The sequence below is a fragment of the Hippopotamus amphibius genome, chromosome 2 (assembly GCF_030028045.1).
Source record: "Hippopotamus amphibius kiboko isolate mHipAmp2 chromosome 2, mHipAmp2.hap2, whole genome shotgun sequence".
Classification (NCBI taxonomy): Eukaryota; Metazoa; Chordata; class Mammalia; order Artiodactyla; family Hippopotamidae; genus Hippopotamus; species Hippopotamus amphibius.
In genome coordinates, this window is record NC_080187.1 from 215,327,750 (window position 1) to 215,347,774 (window position 20,025).

Sequence of the window (20,025 nt, forward strand, 5' to 3'; positions counted from 1 at the left end):
ACTTCTCAACAGCAACAGCAGGAACTAGAAGACCATAGAATGACACCTTCAATGGGCTAAAAGAAAATAACGACGGCGTCAAGTTCAAGACATAGCAAAAATATATGTCAGAAAAGGATGCAAGATGAAGATACTTGCAGATATATAAAAACAGAGAGTTTGTCACTAGCAGACTTAAGAGGTACTTTCAAGCAGAAGGAAATCTCTCCAAGTTGGAAGGTCAGGTATGCAATAGGGAATAAAGAGATAGATGATAGATAGATAGATAGATAGATAGATAGATAGATAGATAGATAGATGATAGATAGACCAACCAACCGACAGGCAGGCAGGCAGATAGATGTAGAGAGATATTTGTTTATAAATGCGCACACATGTACATCTAAATGAATATTTTTACCCCATTTTAATGAAAATTTTCTATCTACATAGAAGAAAATATAATCATTCCATTATTCATCTTCAATAATTATCAACATATAGACACCCTTGCTTCCTCTATACTCTCCACACTCTTATTACACTGGATTATTTTAATCAAACCCCAAGCTTTACATAACATCACCTATAGCTAATTCAGTTTGTATATCTTCAAGCTAAAGATTTTTTTTTTTTTACAAAAGCCCAGGACTATTACGAGACCTAAAAAGTAAAACGAATAATAATTCTGTAAAATCAAATGTCCAATCATTCAAAGTCCAATTTTTGTCTTTTTTTTTCAGATGGATGCTCAAATGAAGAGTCTTAAAATACCCTTTTATTGTATTTTACTAATGTGTTTCTTGTGTCTGTTTTTCAAAAATTAATTTAAAAATTAAAAAAACCTCTTTTTATTTTGAAATATGAACCAAGGGAATAGTATAATGGACCTAGTGGGAGCTAGGATGGGTAAAAGGACACTGTCCTCCAAATGTTGGAGATCTCTCTTTTTTTAATAAATTTATTTATTTGTTTGTTTATTGGCTGTGTTGCATCTTTCTTGCTGCATGCAGGCTTTTTCAAGTTGCAGAGAGCGGGGGGCTCCTCTTTGGTGTGGTGCACAGGCTTCTCATTGCAGTGGCTTCTCTTGTCATGGAGCATGGGCTCTAGGTATGAGGGCTTCAGTAGTTGTGCCACTCGGGCTCAGTACTTGTGGCTCACAGGCTCTAGAGCACAGGCTCAGTAGTTGTAGTGCACAGGCTTAGTTGCTCCACGGCATGTGGGATCTTCCCAGACCAGGGATCAAACCTATGTCCCCTGCATTGGCAGGCAGATTTTTAACCACTGCACCACCAGGGAAGCTCCTGGAGATCTTTTTTTTTTTTTCTTTTTTGTTCTTCTTCTCTTTTGGCCATGCCATGCAGCTTAGCTCCCTGACCAGGGATTTAACCTGGGCCCTCGGCAGTGAAAGCACAGAGTCCTAACACTGGACCACAAGGGAATCCCTGGAGACTTTTTATGATTGGTAATTGCTGCTTCTGATCACAGAGGTGAAGAAAGAGAAGTGGGCAGTCATTGTTGTTGCACCTCCCCCTACTGTTTGAACTCCACCCCATGAGATGAAGTGACTTCTAAGAGATATAGAAGGCTAGCACCATTTTCACTCCATTTTTCATTTTTTCCCTTTCATGAGCCAGAGATTCAAAAACAGCTAGAAAACTAGGATGCTCAAAAACAACTGCATTTACAAGGAAAATTAGAAAGTTACTACGCATGCCTAAAGAAAGGCTCAGAAAAGACCCAAGAAGACATTAAATGTATACCTCAGGCTGATCCTCAGCACAAAGACAGGCTATATCAATTTTTCAAAAAATCATACGCACAATAAAGAAAATCAAAAACAAAAAACAACTCTGAGGAAGGGAGAGAATCAGATTTCCAGAGTTACCACATTATTAGATTCAAACATCCAGTGTTAAACAACAAAAAAAATTTCAGTGCATACAAAGAAACTGAAAAGTATTACCCATTCAAAGGAAAAAAAGAACTCAGCAGAAACTATCTCTAAGAAAGACATAATGGAAAATATACTAGACAAAGACTTTATTTTTTAATATTTATTTGGTTGCACTGGGTCTTAGTTGCAGCAGGTGGGCTCCTTAGTTGTGGCACATGGGCTCCTTAGTTGAGGCATGAGAACTCTTAGTTGCAGCATACATGTGGGATCTAGTTCCCTGGCCAGGGACTGATTCCAGGCCACCTGCATTGGGATGCAGTCTTAACCACTGTGCCACCAGGGAAGTCCCCCTAGACAAAGACGTTAAAACAACTGTCTTAAAGATGCTCAAAGAATTAAAGGAAGATGGGAGAAAATAAAGAAAATGATGTGTGAATAAAATGGAAATATCAATAAAGAGATAGAAAACCTAAAAAGGAACCAAGAAGAAATTCTGGAGCTATAAAGTACAATAACTGAAATGAAAAATTCACTAGAGCAATTCAAAGGCAGATTTGAACAGGCAGAAGAAAAAACTTGTGAACTTGGAAGACAGGACAAAGGAAATTATCAAGGCTGAGGAACAGAAAGAAAAAAGTATGAAGAAAAGTGAAAATAGGACTTCCTGAGTGGCACAGTGGTTAAGAATCTGCCTGCCAATGCAGGGGACACAGATTTGAGCCCTGGTCCAGGAAGATCCCACATGCCACAGAGCTACTAAGCCTGTGCACCACAACTACTGAGCCTGTGCTCTAGAGCCTGTGAGCCACAACTGCTGAAGCCTGTGTGCCTGGAGCCTGCACTCTGCAACAAGAGAAGCCACCACAATGAGAAGTCTGTGCACCACAACAAAGAGTAGCCCCTACTCGCTGCAACTAGAGAAAGCCCACATGCAGCAACAAAGACCCAACACAGCCAAAAATAAATAAATAAATTTATTTTTTTTTAAAGTGAACATAGCCCAAGGGACCCATGAAATACCATCAAGTGGATATCATATATATTGTGGGAGTCCCAGAAGGAGAAGAGGGAAAGAAAATGGCCAAGAGAATATTTGGAGAAATAATGACTGAAAGCGTCACAAATGTGATGAAAGATATAAATATAAATGTCCAAGAAGCTCAATGAACTCAAAGTAAGATGAACTCAAAGAAGACCCACATGGAGACACATTATAACCAAACTTTCAAGTGAATCTTGAAAACTGCAAAAGAGATGCAAATAAATACATGGGATTCTCGAAAAGACTATCTGCAGATTTCTCATCAGAAAAATTGGAGCCCCACATGCTGCAACTAATAGTTTGCTTGCCACAACTAAGAAGTCCGCATGCTGCAACTAAAAAGATCCCATATGCTACAACTAAGACCCAGTGCAGCATAAATAAATAAAAAAATAAAATAAAGAAAAAGAAAATTTGGAGGCAAAGAAGACAGTGGGCCAATATATTCAAAGTGCTAAAACAAAAAAAAAACAACTGTCAATGAAGAATCCTATATCCATAAAAATGGTCTTTCAAAAGGGAGGAGAGGGAGTTCCTTGGTGGCCTAGTGATTAGGATTCCAGGCTTTCACTGCCACAGCCCAGGTTCAATCCCTGGTTGGGGAACTGAGATCCTCTAAGCCGTGAGGCAGAGCAAAAAGAAAAAAGAAAAAAAGGCAGCAGGGGGGTGGGGGGGGCGGGGGAGGGACAAATCATGACATTCCCAGATAAACAAAAGCTGAGGGAGTTTGTGACCAGTAGACCTGGCCTGCTCAAGAAATGCTCAAGAAAGTCCTGCAAAGTAAAATGAAAAGACACTAGACAGTAACTCAAAGCCATATGGATAAATAAAGATCGCAATATAAGTAAATATATAGGCAATTATAAAACCTAGTATTATTGTGACAATGGTTTGCAACTGTATTTGTTTTCTGCAAGATTTAAGAGACTAATGCATTTAAAAGAATTATTAGCTTTTTGTTTTGGGGCACACAACGTTTACAGATGTCATTTTGTGACGACAACTAAAAGAGGTGGGGCGGAGCTGTAAAAGAACAGAGATTTTGCATGTTATTGAGGTGAAACTTGCATAAATTTAAGTTAGAGTGTTTTACTTTAAGATGTTAAATATAATCCCTGTGGTAGTCACAAAGAAAATAGCTAAAGAATATACATAAAAGGACATGAGAAAGGAATTTAAACATTTCACTACAAAAAGTTGACTAAAAACCAGAAGACAGGAATGGAGGAAATGATGGACAAAAAAACTTAGGGTATACAGGGACCTCCCTGGTGGCGCAGTTGTTAAGAATCCTCCTGCCAATGCAGGGGACATGGGTTCAATCCCTGGTCTGGGAAGATCTCACATGCTGTGGAGCAACTAAGCCTGTGCACCACAACTACTGAGCTCATGTGACTCAACTAGTGAAGCCTACACACCTAGAGCCTGTGCTCCACAACAAGAGAAGCCACTGCACTGAGAAGCCCGTGCACCACAATAAAGAGTAGCCCCCATTTGCCACAACTAGAGAAAGCCTGCATGCAGCAATGAAGACTCAACACAGCCACACACACAAAAAAAAGCTTAGGCTGTACAGAAAACAACACAATGACAGAAGTCCCTCCTTATCAGTAATTTCTTTAAATGTAAGTAGATTACATTCTCCAAATAAAAGACAGATTGGAAGAATGGAAAACACACATGGCCTACCTATATACTTCTACAAGGGACTCACTTGAAATTCAAAGACATGAACCAGTTGAAAGTGAAAAGATGGAAAAAGATATTCTGTGCGAACGGTAAACAAAAGAGAGCAGAACTGGCTATACTAATATCAGACAAAATAGACTTTAAATCAAACAAGTTTATAAGGGGCAAAGAAGGACATTATATGTTAATAAAATGTTCAATACAGCAAAAAGATATAACAATTATAAAAATTTATGGGACTTCCCTGGTGGTCCAGTGGTTAAGACTCCATGCTCCCAATGCAGGGGACATGGGTTCAATCTGTGGTCAGGGAACTAGATCCCACATGCCGCAACTAAAGATTCTGCATGCCACAACTAAAGATCCCGCACACGGCAACAAAGATCCTGCATGCCTCAACTAAGACCCAGCACAGCTAAATAAATAAATTTTTAAAAATTTATGCACCTAATGACAGATCAAATATATGAAGCAAAACTGATACAACTGAAGAGCAAAATAGTTCTACAATAATAGCTGGAGACTTCAATACCCCTCTCACAATAATAGAACAACCAGACAGAGGATAATTAAGGAAATAGAGGATTTAAACAATGCAATAAACCAACCAGATCTAATAGAACACACCACCCAACAACAACAGCATATACATTCTTTTCAAGTGCACATGGGACATTTTCCAGGATAGCCCATCTGTTAGGCACAAATTAAGTTGCAATAGATTTTAAAAGTTATCATACAATGTATCTTCTCTGACCAAAATGGGATGAAGTTAGAAATCAGTAACATAAAGAAAACTGGAAAATTCACAAAATTATAAAAATTAAACAACACACTTTTAAGCAATCAAAGGATCAAAGAAGAAATCAGAAGGGAAATTAGAAAATACTTAGAGCCAAGTGAAAATGAAAGCATCATAACCAACACTAATGGGACTCAGCAAAAATGGTACAAAGGGGGAAATTTATAGCTATAAATGCTTACATTAAAAAGACAAGAGGGGCTTCCTAGGTGGCACGTGGTTAAGAATCCGCCTGTCAATGCAGGGGACACGGGTTCGATCCCTGCTCCAGGAAGATCCCACATGCCACAGAGCAACCAAGCCCGTGTGCCACAACTATCGAGCCTGCGCTTTAGAGCCCATGAGCCACAACTATTGAGCCCATGTGCCACAACTACTGAAGACCGCGCCTAGAGCCTGTGCTCCACAACAAGAGAAGCCACAGCAATGAGGAGCCCGCACACCAGAACGAAGAGTAGCCCCCACTCACCGCAACTAAAGAAAGCCTGCGCACAGCAAAAAAGACCCAACACAGCCAATTTAATTAATTAATTAATTAATTTTTTAAAAAGGGACTTCCCTGGCAGTCTGATGGTTAAGACTCTGCACTCCCACTGGAACTAAGATCCCGTATGCCACACGGCCAAAAAACAAAACAAAACAAAAACAAAAAAACAAGATAGATCTCAAATCAATAACCTAACTTTACAAAATAAGAAACTAGAAAAGAACAAACTAAACAGAAGGAAGGAAAAGAAGGAAAAGAAAAGGAAAGAAAAGAAAAATAAAGATGGAGCAGAATAACTGAAATATACTAGTTCCAGGTGTAGAGTTTTGCCCAAGATCACACAATTCAGCAGGTGACATAATTAGGACCAGAATCTAATTTCAACTAGATATTTTTTCTGAGGAAAAATATTTAACTTTTTATTTTATATTGGAGTATAGTTGATTAACAATGTTGTGATAGTTTCAGGTGTACAGCAAAATGATTTAGTTATACATATATGTGTATCTATTCTTTTGCAAATTCTTTTCCCATCTAGGTTGTTACAGAATATTGAGCAGAGCTCCCTGTGCTATACAGTAGGTCCTTGTTAGTTAACCACTTTAAATATAGCAGTCTGTACATGTCAATCTCAAAACCCCTAACTATCCCTTCCCCCGACTCTTCCCCCCTGCTAACCATAAGTTCATTGTCTGTCTGTTTCTGTTTTGTAAATAAGTTCATCTGTATCATTTCTTTTTAGATTCTGCATGTAAGCTATATCATATGACATTTCTTTCTCTGACTTACTTCACTCAGTATAACAATTTCTAGTCCATCCATGTTGCTGCAAGTGGCATTATTTCATTCTTTTTAATGGCTGAGTAATATTCCATTGTATATATGCACCACATCTTTATCCATTCCTCTGTCGATGGATATTTAGGTTGCTTCCATGTCTTGGCTATTGTAAACAGTGCTGCAATGAACACAGGGGTGCATGTATCCTTTTGGATCATGTTTTTCTCTGGATATATGCCCAGGAGTGGGATTGCAGGATCATATGGTAGCTCTATTTTTAGTTTTTTAAGGAACCTCCATACTGTTTTCCATAGTGGCTGCACCCATTTACATTCCCACCAACAGTGTAGGAGGGTTGCCTTCTCTCCACACTCTCTCCAACATTTATTTATTGTTTGTGGCCATTTTGACTGGTGTGAGGTGATATCTCATTGTAGTTTTGATTTGCATTTCTGTAATAATTAGTGATGTTGAACATCTTTTATGTGCCTCTTGGCCATCTGTATGTCTTCTTTGGAGAAAGGTCTATCTAGATCTTCTGCCCATTTTTTGATTGGGTTGTTTGTTTTGATGATATTAAGCCACATGAATTGTTTGTAAATTTTGGAAACTAATCCCTTGTCCTAGTGCAAGAGTGAGCACCTTGCTGTTAAAGATCGTGCCCTACGTGCCTCCGTGGCCATATCCCAGTCCCAGCTCTACAAAGCTGTTCACCTGAGTCCACTTTTTTCTTCAGTAAAATGGAAGTAACAACTGTTAAGATTCCCTAAATATAACATTTTTTAAAGGATCAACTAGAATGAAGTATATGAAAGTACTTTGATATACAAATGAAATAAATACAATTATGGTTATCACCTGAATGCAAGTGATTTTTAAACAAAAACTAGTGCTGCATTTCCTCACCAACTACTCACTTGGCCAAAATATTTGCATGTAAACATCTATAAGCAAGAAATAAAGCAGATAATTATGGTTACTGTAAAAAAATAAATAATTGAAATACAGATTACAAATTGGGATTGCCATATATACATTACTAATAAGAAAAATACCAAATTATACACTCTAAATATATGCAGTTTATTGTCTCTTTAAAAGATAAGTAAATAAATAACATATCCATATAGCACCAAAAAAAAAAAAGAAAAACAATAGAGAAAAATCAATGAAACCAAAAAATTGATTCCTCAAAATAATCAACAAAATTGACAAGCCTTTAGCTAATGGACTAAGAAAAAAAGATTCAAATTACTAAAATTGGATATGAAAGTGGTGACATTACTAATTCTACAGAAATAAAAAGGATTATAAGGGTATTATGAATAACTGAATGCCAACAAACTCAATAATCTAGATGAAAAGGAAAATTTCCTAGAAACACAAAATCTACCAAGATTAAAGGATGAAGAAATAGAAAATCTGAACAGACCTACAACTAGTAAGGGGATTGAATCAGGAATCAAAAATCTACCAACAAAGAAAAGCCCTGGATCTGATGGATTCATGGGTGAATGCTCCCAAATGTGTAAAGAATTAATATCAATCTTTCTCAAACTTTTCTTAAAAAATTGAACAGGAGGGATACTTCCTAACTCATTCTGAGGCCAGCATTACCCTGATACAAAAGACAAAAAAGACACTATAAGAAAACCACAGATCCAGAAGTGGAATTGCTTATGAACACTGATGCAAAAATCCTCAACAAAATACTTGCAAACAGAATTCAGCAGCATATTGAAAGAATTATACACAAAGACCGCATAGAATTTATTCATAGAATGCGATGATTCAACACATGAAAATCAATCAATAAGCCACATCAACAGAATGGAGAAAAACCACACGATCATCTTAATTGATGCAAAAAAAAAAAAAGCGTTAGACAAAGTTCAAACATGCTTTCATAATAAAAACACTTAAAAACATGGGAATAAACAAACAACCCAATCCAAAAATGGGAAGAAGATCTAAACAGACATTTCTTCAAAGACGACATACAGATGGCCAAGAAACACATGAAAAGATGCTCAACATCACTAATCATTAGAGAAATGCAAATCAAAACCACAGTCAGGTATCACCTCATACCAGTCAGAATGCCATCATCAAAAAAATCTAGGAACAATAAATACTGGAGAAGGTGTGGAGAAAAGGGAACTCTCCTGCACTGTTAGTGGGAATGTAAATTGATACAGCCACTACGGAAAACAGTAAGGAGTTTCCTTAAAAAACTAAAAATAGAACTACCATATAACCTAGCAATCCCAGTACTGGGCATATACCCTGAGAAAACCATAATTTTAAAAGATACATGTACCACAATTTTCACTGCAGCACTATTTACAATAGCTAGGACATGGAAGGAACCTAAATGTCCATCAACAGGGACTTCCCTGGTGGCACAGTGCTTAAGAATCCACCTGCCAATGCAGTGGACATGGGTTCAATCCCTGGTCCAGGAAGATCCCACATGCCATGGAGCAACTAAGCCCGTGTGCTACAACTACTGAGCCCGTGCTCTAGAGCCACAACTACTGAGCCCACATGCTGCAACTACTGAAGCCCATGCACCTAGAGCCCATGCTCCACAACAAGAGAAGCCACCTCAATGAGAAGCCCGCACACTGCAACTAGAGGAAGCCCATGTGCAGCAATGAAGACCCAATGCAGCCAATTAATTAATTAATTATTTTTAAAATGCCCATCGACAGATGAATGGATAAAGAAGATGTGGCACATATATACGATGGAATATTAGCCATAAAAAGGAATGAAATTGAGTTATTTGTAGTGAGGTGGATGGACCTACAGACTGTCATACAGAGTGAAGTCAGTCAGAAAGAGAAAAACAAATACCATATGCTAATGCATGTATATGGAATCTAGAAAAATGGTAGTGATGAACCTAGTGGCAGAGCAAGAATAAAGATGGAGATGAGAGAATGGACTTGAGGACATGGTGGGGAAGGGGAAGCTGGGATGTAGTGAGAGAATAGCACTGACACATATATACTACTAAATATAAAATAGATAGCTAGTGGGAAGCTGCTGCATAACACAGGGAGATAAGCTCAGTCCTTTGTGAAGACCTAGAGAGATGGGATAGGGAGAGTGGGAGGGAGCCTCAAGAGGGAGGAGATATGGGGCTATATGTATACGTGTAGCTGATTCACTTTGTTGTACAGCAGAAACTAACACAACGTTGTAAAGCAATTATACTCCAATAAAAATGTATTTTAAAAAATAGAGTATGGACTTCAGTTTAAAAAAAAAGAACATGGGAATAGAAGGAAACTATTTACACATAACAAAAGCCATATATGAAAAACCCACAGCAAACATAATATCAATGGTAAGAGACTAAAAGCTTTTTCCTCGAAGAATAAGGCAAGGATACCCACTTTCACCACTTCTACTCAACATAGTACTAGAAGTTCTAGGCAGAGCAATTTGGCAAGAAAAAGAAATAAAAGGCATCTAAGTTGGAAAGGAAGAAGTACCATTGTCTCTCTTTGTAGATAATCTTATAAGTTGAAAATCCTAAGTATTACACCAAAAAAACCTGTTAGAAATAATAAGCAAATCAGCAAAGTAGCAGGATACTAAGTCAGTGCATAAAATCAGTTGCATTTCTATACACAATGAGCAATCTGAAAAGAAAATTATAAAGCAATTTCATTTACAATAGCATCAAAAATATAAAATACTTTGAAATTGTTTTAACCAAGGAGATGAAAGACTTGTACAGTGAAACATAGAAAACATTGCTGAAAGAAATTAAAGAGATATAAATAAATAAATAAATAAATAAATAAATAAATAAATAAATAAATAAAAACACATCCCACATTCATGGTTTGGAAGATTTCGCATTGTTAAAGTGTCAATACTACTCAAAGTGATCTACAGATTCAATCCAATCCTTATCAAAATTCCAATGACTTTTTTTCAGAGATAGAAAAACCCATCCTAAAATTCATATGGAATCTCGAGGAAACCCAAATAACCAGAACAATCTTGAAAAAGAAGAACAGAGTTGGAGGACTCACATTCTGATTTCAGAACTTACTATAAATCTACAGTAATCAAAACAGGGTAGTACTGGCATAAAGACAGACATATAGACTACTGGAATAGAATAGAAAACCTGGGAATAAATCCTTATATATACGGCAAAATGATTTTTAACAAGAGTGCCAAAGACTATTCAATGGGGAAAAGACAGTTTTCAATAAATGGTGCTGGGGAAATTAGATATCCATATGCAAAAGAATGAAGTTAGCTAAAAACGGATTGAGGACGTAAATGTAAGACCTAAAGCAATAAGCTCTTAGAAGACAACACAGAAGTTTCACAACACTGGATTTGGCAATGACTTCTTAGATATGACACCAAAGGTACAAGTAACAGAAGAAAAAATAAACAAGTTGAACTTCATGAAAATTAAAAGTGTCAGAAGACACTATCCACAGAATAAAAAGGCAAACCACAGAATGGGAGAAAATATTTGCAAATCATGTATAAGGGATTAATATCTAGAATGTATAGAAAACTCCCAAAACTCAACAACAACAAAAACAACCAGATTCAGAAATGGGCAAAGGAACTGAATAGACATTTCTCCAAAGAACATATACAATTGTCCAACAAGCATATGAAAGATGCTCAACCTCACTAATCATTAGTGAAACACAAATCAAAACTATGAGATACTACCTCACATCTATTAGGATGGCTATCATTAAAAAAAATACAGCAAGTATTGGCAAGGATATGGAGAATTTTTTTATTGAAGTATAGTTGATTTATAAAGTTGTATTAGTTTCTGATGTACAGCAAAGTGATTCAGTTATACACGCATATATATTCTTTTTCATATTCTTTTCCATTATGGTTTATTACAGGATACTGAATATAGTTCCCTGTGCTATACAGTAGGGAACAGTACAGTAGTGCTATACAGTGTCATTTATCTATTTTATATATAGTAGTTTGTATCCACTAATCCCAAACTCCTAATTTCCCTACCCCTCTTTTTCTCCTTTGGTAACCATAAGTTTGTTTTCTACGTCTGTGAGTGTGTTACTGTTTTGTAAACAAGTTCATTTGTATCATATTTTAGATTCCACATATAAGTGATATATGACATTTGTCTTTTCTCTTTCCGACTTACTTCACTTAGTATGATAATCTCTAGGTACATCCATGTTGCTGCAAATGGAATTTCATTCTTTTTTACGGCTGAGTAGTATTCTATCGTACATATATACCACATCTTCTTTATTCGTTCATCTGTCGATGGACATTTAAGTTGCTTCCATGTCTTGGCTATTGTAAATAGTGCTTCTATGAACATTGGGGTGCATGTAGCTTTTTCTTTTTCTTTCTTTTTTCAATATTAGCTTTTTTTTTTTTTTTTGGCACACGGGCTTAGTTGCTCCACGGCATGTGGGATCTTCCTGGAGCTGGGATCGAACCCGTGACCTCTGCATTGGCAGGCGGATTCTTAACCACTGCACCACCTAGAAAGCCCACTGCGCCACCTAGGAAGCCCGCATGTAGCTTTTTGAATCAGAGTTTTCTCTGGATATACGCCCAGGGGTAGGGTTGCTCCATCATATAATAGTTTTTAATTTTTTAAGGAACCTCCATACTGTTTTCCATAATGGCCATACCGATTTACATTCCCACAAACAATGTAGAAGAGTTCCCTTTTAGGATGTGAAGAATTTGGAGCCATTGTGCACTGTTGGTGGGAATGTAAAATGGTACAGCCACTGTGGAAAATAGTATGGAGGTCCCTCAAAATATTAAAAATAGAATTACCATATGACTCAGCAATTCTACTTCTGGGTGTATACACAAAAGAATTTAAAGCAGTGTCTCAAAGAGATATTTGTATACCCATGTTTATAACAACATTATTCACAATAGCTAAAATGTGAAAGCAATCCAAGTGTCCATCGACAGATGAATGAATAAGAAATATGTGGTATATGCATACAATGGAATATTACTCAGTCTTAAAAAGGAAGGAAATTCTGCAATATGCTACAATGTGGGTGAATCTTGAGGATATTATGCTAAGTGAAATAAGTCAGTCACAAAAAGGCAAATACTGTATTATTCCACTTATATGAGATCCTTACATACTAGGTAAGAACAAATCTGACTCCATATTGGATCTGTTTCTTTTACTTCATAAAAGTTTATTTTACTTTGTATTCTATTGCTTTGCTACAAGTTAATCGCTAAAGGGATGTTGCCTATAGCTTAAAGTATACATAATGGCCCATCTCCGGGAACCCTGCCTCCCATGCAATGAGCCACAAGCTAAGATATGGGACTTCCTGCTACTTCCCTGGTGGTGCAGTGGTTAAGACTCTACACTTTCAATGCAGGGGGCCCGGATTCAATCCCTGCTCAGGGAACAAGATCCAACATGCATGCCAAAACTAAGAGTTCACATGCCACAACTAAGGAACCTGTGAGCTCCAACTAAGGAGCCCACCTGCCACAACTAAGGAGCCCATGTGCTACAACTAAGAAACTGGTGAGCCGCAACTAAGGAGCCCTCAAGCTGCAACTAAGAACCGGCACAACCAAATAAATAAATATTTAAAATAAAATACTTTTGTTTAGCTCACAGGAAACATTCTGATCAGGTTCTCCTGTGAATGGCTGCAGGCAAAAAGAAAGTAACACATCCCCTCTGGAGTCTGTGCATAAGCAGGAAATATTTGCAACAACTTATCACCATTTTTACTTTACCTCCTCACCTCTCTCTCTTCATTCTATGAAAGAAATTAGCATCCAAATCCGGGTAAGACAGTTCTTTGGGACACTAGTCCACCATCTTCTCCAGTCTGCTGGCTTTCCCAATAAAGTCACTATTCCTTGCCCCAACAACTTGTCTCTTGATTTATTGACCTGCCATGCAGTAAGCAGCACAAGCTTAGACTCGATAACACTTAGAGTAGTAAAAATTATAAAGACAGAAAGTAGAATGGTGGTTGATAGGGGCTGGGGGGAGGGGAGAATGGGGAGATTTTGTTCAATGGGTAGAGTTTGTTTTCTAAGGTGAACAGAGTTATGGGGACAGATGCTGGTGATGGGTGTACAACAATGTGAAATCTATACTTTAAAAATGGTTAAATGGTAAATTTTATGTTACTGTATTTTACCATAGTAAAAAATAATTTTCCCTCCTCGTCTTATATTTGGTAACCCTATAGTTTGTTTAAGAAAGGCAGAAAAAATACTTGGTTCTTTCCCTTACCAGTTTTTAGAATAAAATTTGAATCACTGACTTCCTCCAAAGGTGAGCAACTTATTTCTTCTATATAAATAGAGTGACAGGCTTGACCTAGATAACCATCAACTAGAGCACTCATAGATTAACATATTTGATGTGTTTCAATTCATTGCAGTTCTTTTTTTTTAGATGAACTCATTTATTTGACACAGTAAATTAGGCAAAGAAAAATATATGCACTGCATAAAAAGAATCACATTCTCATGCTACCTGAACACATAGCAGTGGTCAAAAATAATGAGTTATGGAATGGATCCCAGGATTTAGTGCAAAAAACACCCTGTACAGAAAAATTTCAGGCTTCTAACTTCACTGAATCCAGTACTAAACGTGCCTCCTTATATTCCTCAGCTTCTTCCAAGTCTTTTTCACTCTCTAATAACTGCAGAAGATCAGTATACGCAGCTTCTAGCCTGCGCTGGCAATCTGGGATCATCATCCGGGACTCTTGCAGGATCTCTGCCTGCTTTTTAATAGCATAATTTTCACCATCTTCAGCTTTCATTTTTTCAATCTTTTCTTCTTGCTGTTTTGCTTTTTTTTCATACATCATTTTTTCTTGGACCAGTCTTTTCACCACGCGGGTTTTGATCCTTATCTGCCTCACGCGGCGCGGCGCGCATGCGCACAGCCCCCATTGCAGTTCTTTTTGATGCTTGAAATGTTATATTTTATCCAGTGAGAGGCTCTTCAAAGAAAGGATTTAAAGAAACCCTCTTCTCCTGCTGCTGGAAAATAGAATAGGCAGAAAATCAGAAACAGAATTGAATCATAACGATGGCAGAGCTGCAAAGGAGACTGCATGATCAACCACAATTGATCTTCTATCCTAAATGCAGGATCCCTGATAGAAAAGTAATGGGATCCAGATACCTGGTATGGGAAAATCTGAATGGATACACCCGAGAACCCTGAACCTCCAGGTTTTCCCTGAATATGCTAGGCTAGAAGCAGCCTCCCACCCTAAACCCTAATAAACAAGCAGCCTCCTGCTGCCTGGAAACTAGGTGAAGAATTTCCCTGAGGTGGGTACCTTACAAAATGATAAAGTGTGCTCTCCTCACTGCTGCCTCGAATCACCACCAGACTAATAACAAGGGTCAGTCATCACCACGGCCCAAAATCACAAGTACAATCCTGCTCGGGGTGAAACAATTTATTCACCAAGGGGCTTCCCTGGTGGCGCAGTGGTTAGGAATTTGCCTGCCGGTGCAGGGGACATGGGTTCCATCTCTGGTTCGGGAAGATCCCACATGCTGCGGAGCAACTAATGAGCCCACGTGTGCCACAACTACTGAGCCTACGCTCTAGAGCTGGTGAGTCACAACTACTGAGCCCACGCACTGCAACTACTGAAGCTCTTGCACCTAGAGCCAGTGCTCTGCAACAAGAGAAGCCACCACAATGAGAAGCCCGTGCACCTCAATGAAGAGTGGCCCCCGCTCACCACAACTAGAGATAATCTGTGTGCAGCAACAAAGACCCCAAAATTAAACAAAACAAAACAATTTATTCACCAAAAATGTTGCAGGAGCTAATATATACTGGAGGTATAAGAGAAGACAAGGGTGCTGGGCCAAGAGTGGAATAAAAGGTTGTATACCTGAGAATTTATTGACCTGGGAGCACTCTCCTGTGACTAAGAATTTAATGCCCTGTCAACGACACCTGGAGCTCTAACATGCTGCTGGAATGGCTCCTTGAAGCCTGGACATGATGTTTGCTATAGTAAATTAGGTGGAGATCATATAACTACTTTCCCAAAGTATCAAGGAAGGACATTCCCAGAAACTGACATGAGGGCCTCGAAGCCCATGCTTTGGGAGTAAGGAAGATTCCCTAGGAATAAGGGAAAAAATGGGGGAAAGATACACCCTAACAAAACCTAAACCCAAGCCTTGACATATGTGATCAAATTAATCCATTAGCAATTCAATTGCTGGCCAGAACAAAACTCACCATTATTTAGAGTAAGATAACACAATCCAAATCTCTACAATGTATGTTCAACGTCCAGCATATAAAAAAATATTTATGGGACTTCCTTGGTAGCACAGTAGTTGAGACGCCATGCTCCCAATGCAGAGGGCCCAGGTTCGATCCCTGGTCAGGGAACTAGATTCCACATGCATCCACAGCTAAGAGTTCGCATGCCACAACTAAGGAGCTGGTGAGCCACAACTAAGGAGCCCACATGCTGCAACTAAGGAGCCCAAGTGCTACAACTAAGACCCAGCACAAAAATAAAATATAAAAAAATATTTACTAGACATGTGAAGCAGCAAGAAAATATACCCTAAAATTAAGAGAAAAACCAGTCAACACAAGCAGACTCATAAATGGCTCGTAAAGATATTAGAATTAGGAGATTAAGGCTTAATAAATAACTGCATTAAAAACATTAAAGAGTTTAGAGGAATAATTTCTTTTAGTTTAAGTATGTCCCAAATAATGCATGGGACACAGTTATACTAAAAAAATATTCCTTGTTTATTAGAAATCTAAATTTCACTGTGCATTCTGTATTTTACCTAGCAACCCTACTCCAATGCCAAGCAAGAGAAGAGTCCAAAGCCACAGCCTCCCTCAGGTGGCCTGGTGGGGGTAATTGTACATTGGATGGATTTGATATGCTCAGTCATTTACTATGTCAATTTTTGCCAGACCTGTGTATTGTCAATTTTTTTAACTTAATATTTTTATTTAAATCAATTCTTTTTCATTTTTTATTCTTTAACTTATTTGAAATCACTATAGATTCAGAGATTTCAAAGATGTTGCAGAGAGGTTCTGTGTACACTTCACTCTGTTTCCTCCAATGGTTACATATAAGTATAGTACAATATCAAAACAATGCCAAATGTATAGTTCTATGTCATTTTTTTCTCATTTTCTTTTCTTTTTATTTATTACAATAAACTGCATATATTTAGAGTGTACAATTTGGTATCCCAACCTCCCAATTCATTTCCCCCCCCAACCCTCCTCGCTTTCCCCACTTGGTGTCCATATGTTTGTTCTCTACATCTGTGTCTATTTCTGCCTTGCAAACCGGTTGATTTGTACCATTTTTCTATAGTCCACATATATGTGTTAACATATATTTGTTTTTCTCATTCTGACTCACTTCACTCTGTATGACAGTGTCTAGGTCCATCCATGTCTCTAAAAATGTCCCAGTTTCATTGCTTTTTACAGCTGAGTAATAGTCCATTGTATATATGTACCACATCTTTTTTATCCATTCATCTGTTGAGGGACATTTGGTTTTATGTCATTTTATCACATGTAGATTCGTGTAACTACCTATGATCAAGATTCAGAATTATTCCATCACTGCAAAGAGCTCCCTCTGCTACTCCTTTGTAGTCACACCTTACCTTCCCCTCTCCCACCATCCCTATCCCCTGACAACCACTGACCTACTTTCCATCTCTATAATTTTGTCATTTCAAGACTGTTATATAAACCGAATCATATGCTATTGACCTTTCAAGATTGGCTTTTTTTTTTTTCTATTCAGCACAATACCCTTGAGACCCACCCAAGTTGTTGCATGTGTCAATAGCTTGTCCCTTCTTATTGCTGAATAGTGTGAAAATTAAAGGGAAATCTCACTAAAATGGAGTTGGAAGGCCAGAAGGGGGAGCTCTTGCGCAGTACCACTCCATGTCAACTACAGGAAGAATTGTCAATTACAGACCCCAACAGGAAAAGATGTACATTGCATCTTCTACAAGACATTGACTACCTCAGCAACTCTGCCAAAACAGAAACCACCATCATCCTGGACTCTCACTTTTCTCCAATGGACTTTCATTCAAAACAAACCCTCTCAAATTCCTCCTTTTTCTCTATGAGATAATGTTTCTCTCCTTTGTTTGTTGGACTTGCTTATGCCTTTTGCTGTAGCTTGCTTATCCAGAATTGCAATTCCTCAGCCATTTCCAAACAAACACATTTTTGCTAGTAAAATAACTGACTTTTATTTTTAAGGTCAACAATAGTAGTTTGTAGTATGAATGTAAAACAGTTTGCTTAACCATCATTTGAGGGATATTTGGCTGTTTCCAGTTTGGGGCTCCTACAATAAATCGGCCATGAACAATCATCTAAAGGTTTTTGTGCAGACATAAATTTTTATCTTTCTGGGATAAATGTGCAGGAGTGCAATTGCTAGGTCATATTAAGGTATATGTTTAGTTTTTAAAAGAAACTACCAAGGGCTTCCCTGATGGTGCAGTGGTTAAGAATCTGCCTGCCAATGCAGGGGACCTGCGTTTGAGCCCTGGGCCAGGAAGGCTCCACATACTATGGAGCAACTAGGCCCATGTGCCACAACTACAGAGCCCATGTGCCACAACTACTGAAGCCTGCACTCCTAGAGCTCATACTCCTCAACAAGAGAAGCCACCTCAATGAGAAACCCACACACTGTAGAGTAGCCCCCACTCTCCACAACTAGAGAAAACCCGTGCTCAACAACCAAGACCCGATGCAGCCAAAAATAAAATAAATAATAAAATAAATCTTCAGGAAAAAAAATGCCAAACTATTTTCCAGAGTGTTTGTACCATTTTATACTCCCATCAGCAACATATGAGATATGTAGTTTTATCTGTATTGATATTGTCACTACTTTTTAGTTCACTACTTTTTTAGTTCAGCTGTTCCAATAAGTATGTATTCTTCTGTTACCATGGTCTGAACTTGCATTTCCCTAATGGTTAGTGATGCTGAACATCTACTCATTTTTTTTTTAAATATTTATTTATTTGGCTGTGCCGGGTCTCAGTTGTGGCATGTGGGATCTAGTTCCCTGACCCGGGACTGAACCTGGGCCCCCTGCATTGGGAGCGCAGAGTCTTAGCCACTTCCCACCAGGGAAGTCCCTCTACTCATTTTTAAAACCTAAACAAATGTATTTCAAAAGGCAGTTTGGTAAGTGGTTCTCAAAGTGTGGTCCCTGAACCAGCAGCAACAGCATCACCTGGGAACTTGTTAGAAATGCAAACTATCAGGCTCCACCTTAGATCTACTGCATCAGAAACTCGGGGAGGGAATTCCCTGGTGGTCCAGTGGTTAAGACTAGGTGCTTTCACCACTGAGGGCCTGGGTTCAATCCCTGGTTGGGGAACTAAGATCCCGCAAGCCACACAGCATGGCCAAAACAAACAAGCAAACAACAAATGTGGTTTAACAAGCTCTTCAAGTGGAAAATCGGTATCATTTACTACAAATAGAAGGTACCTGTAAGAATGAACGTATTTGCATACCACCTAAAATCCTCCTGTGTACCAACAGGTCCATGCACCACATTTCGGGCAGGGCCCATTTATTACTCAGCTCTGGGGCTCCATTCACACAGATTACGACAAGAAGACCCTTCCTCCTCCCCCTGGAGTTGTGCAGTGTGCAGCCTGCCCAGCTTTACGTGGCAGTTCTGACTTTCAGACACTGATCCAGTACTACCCACACTCTTAATCTGACCAGGAAAATCGAGGCTCTGTGGAGGGTAGAGACTTACCCAAGATCATCCAGTAGCATGGTCAGACTCCTCTTCCAGTGCTCTCACCTCTGCTGGAAACCAAGGCAGGGCCCGCACAATTCCTAGCCTATTCAAAGCCTGCCACTAGTCACTGCTGAGTGAAAAATTAGGTTCCAAATAGAATACAGGGTAGGATACTATTTTATAATAAAGATTATATTCAGTTGCTAAAAGGAAAACCCCTATTCCTCCATATACTGAATACTCTGATATCAAATGTGTGGGTTTCTCCCCACACCAACCAATTCTCCAGCTGTGTCCTATAGATCAATTCAGTTCTGACACTGTTTACCCAGAGACAGCATCAGACCACACAGGATAAGAGCTCAGTCCTACAAGACTGCCCCTTACTTCAGACACCAATCACCAAGTTGTCGGTCCCCTTGGTCAGTCCAACGTGTCTACAAATCAGGGTTCTCACAACCCCTTGCTCAGGTTACATAATCTGCTATAACAGCTCACAGAAGCCAGGCAAACACTTAT

The 20,025-nt window shown here is 38.5% G+C and overlaps 1 protein-coding gene across 1 annotated transcript; it reads right to left on the bottom strand.

The window, feature by feature from the left end:
• Window positions 1–14,206: 14,206 nt before the first annotated feature.
• On the bottom strand, window positions 14,207–17,392 carry LOC130844712 (tubulin-specific chaperone A-like). The gene is made up of 2 exons (XM_057720803.1): window positions 17,375–17,392; window positions 14,207–14,649 (listed from the first exon to the last, which is right to left on the bottom strand). Exons 1-2 carry the CDS (start codon window positions 17,390–17,392, stop codon window positions 14,290–14,292), a joined length of 378 nt encoding a protein of 125 aa, XP_057576786.1. The 3' UTR covers window positions 14,207–14,289.
• Window positions 17,393–20,025: the final 2,633 nt, after the last annotated feature.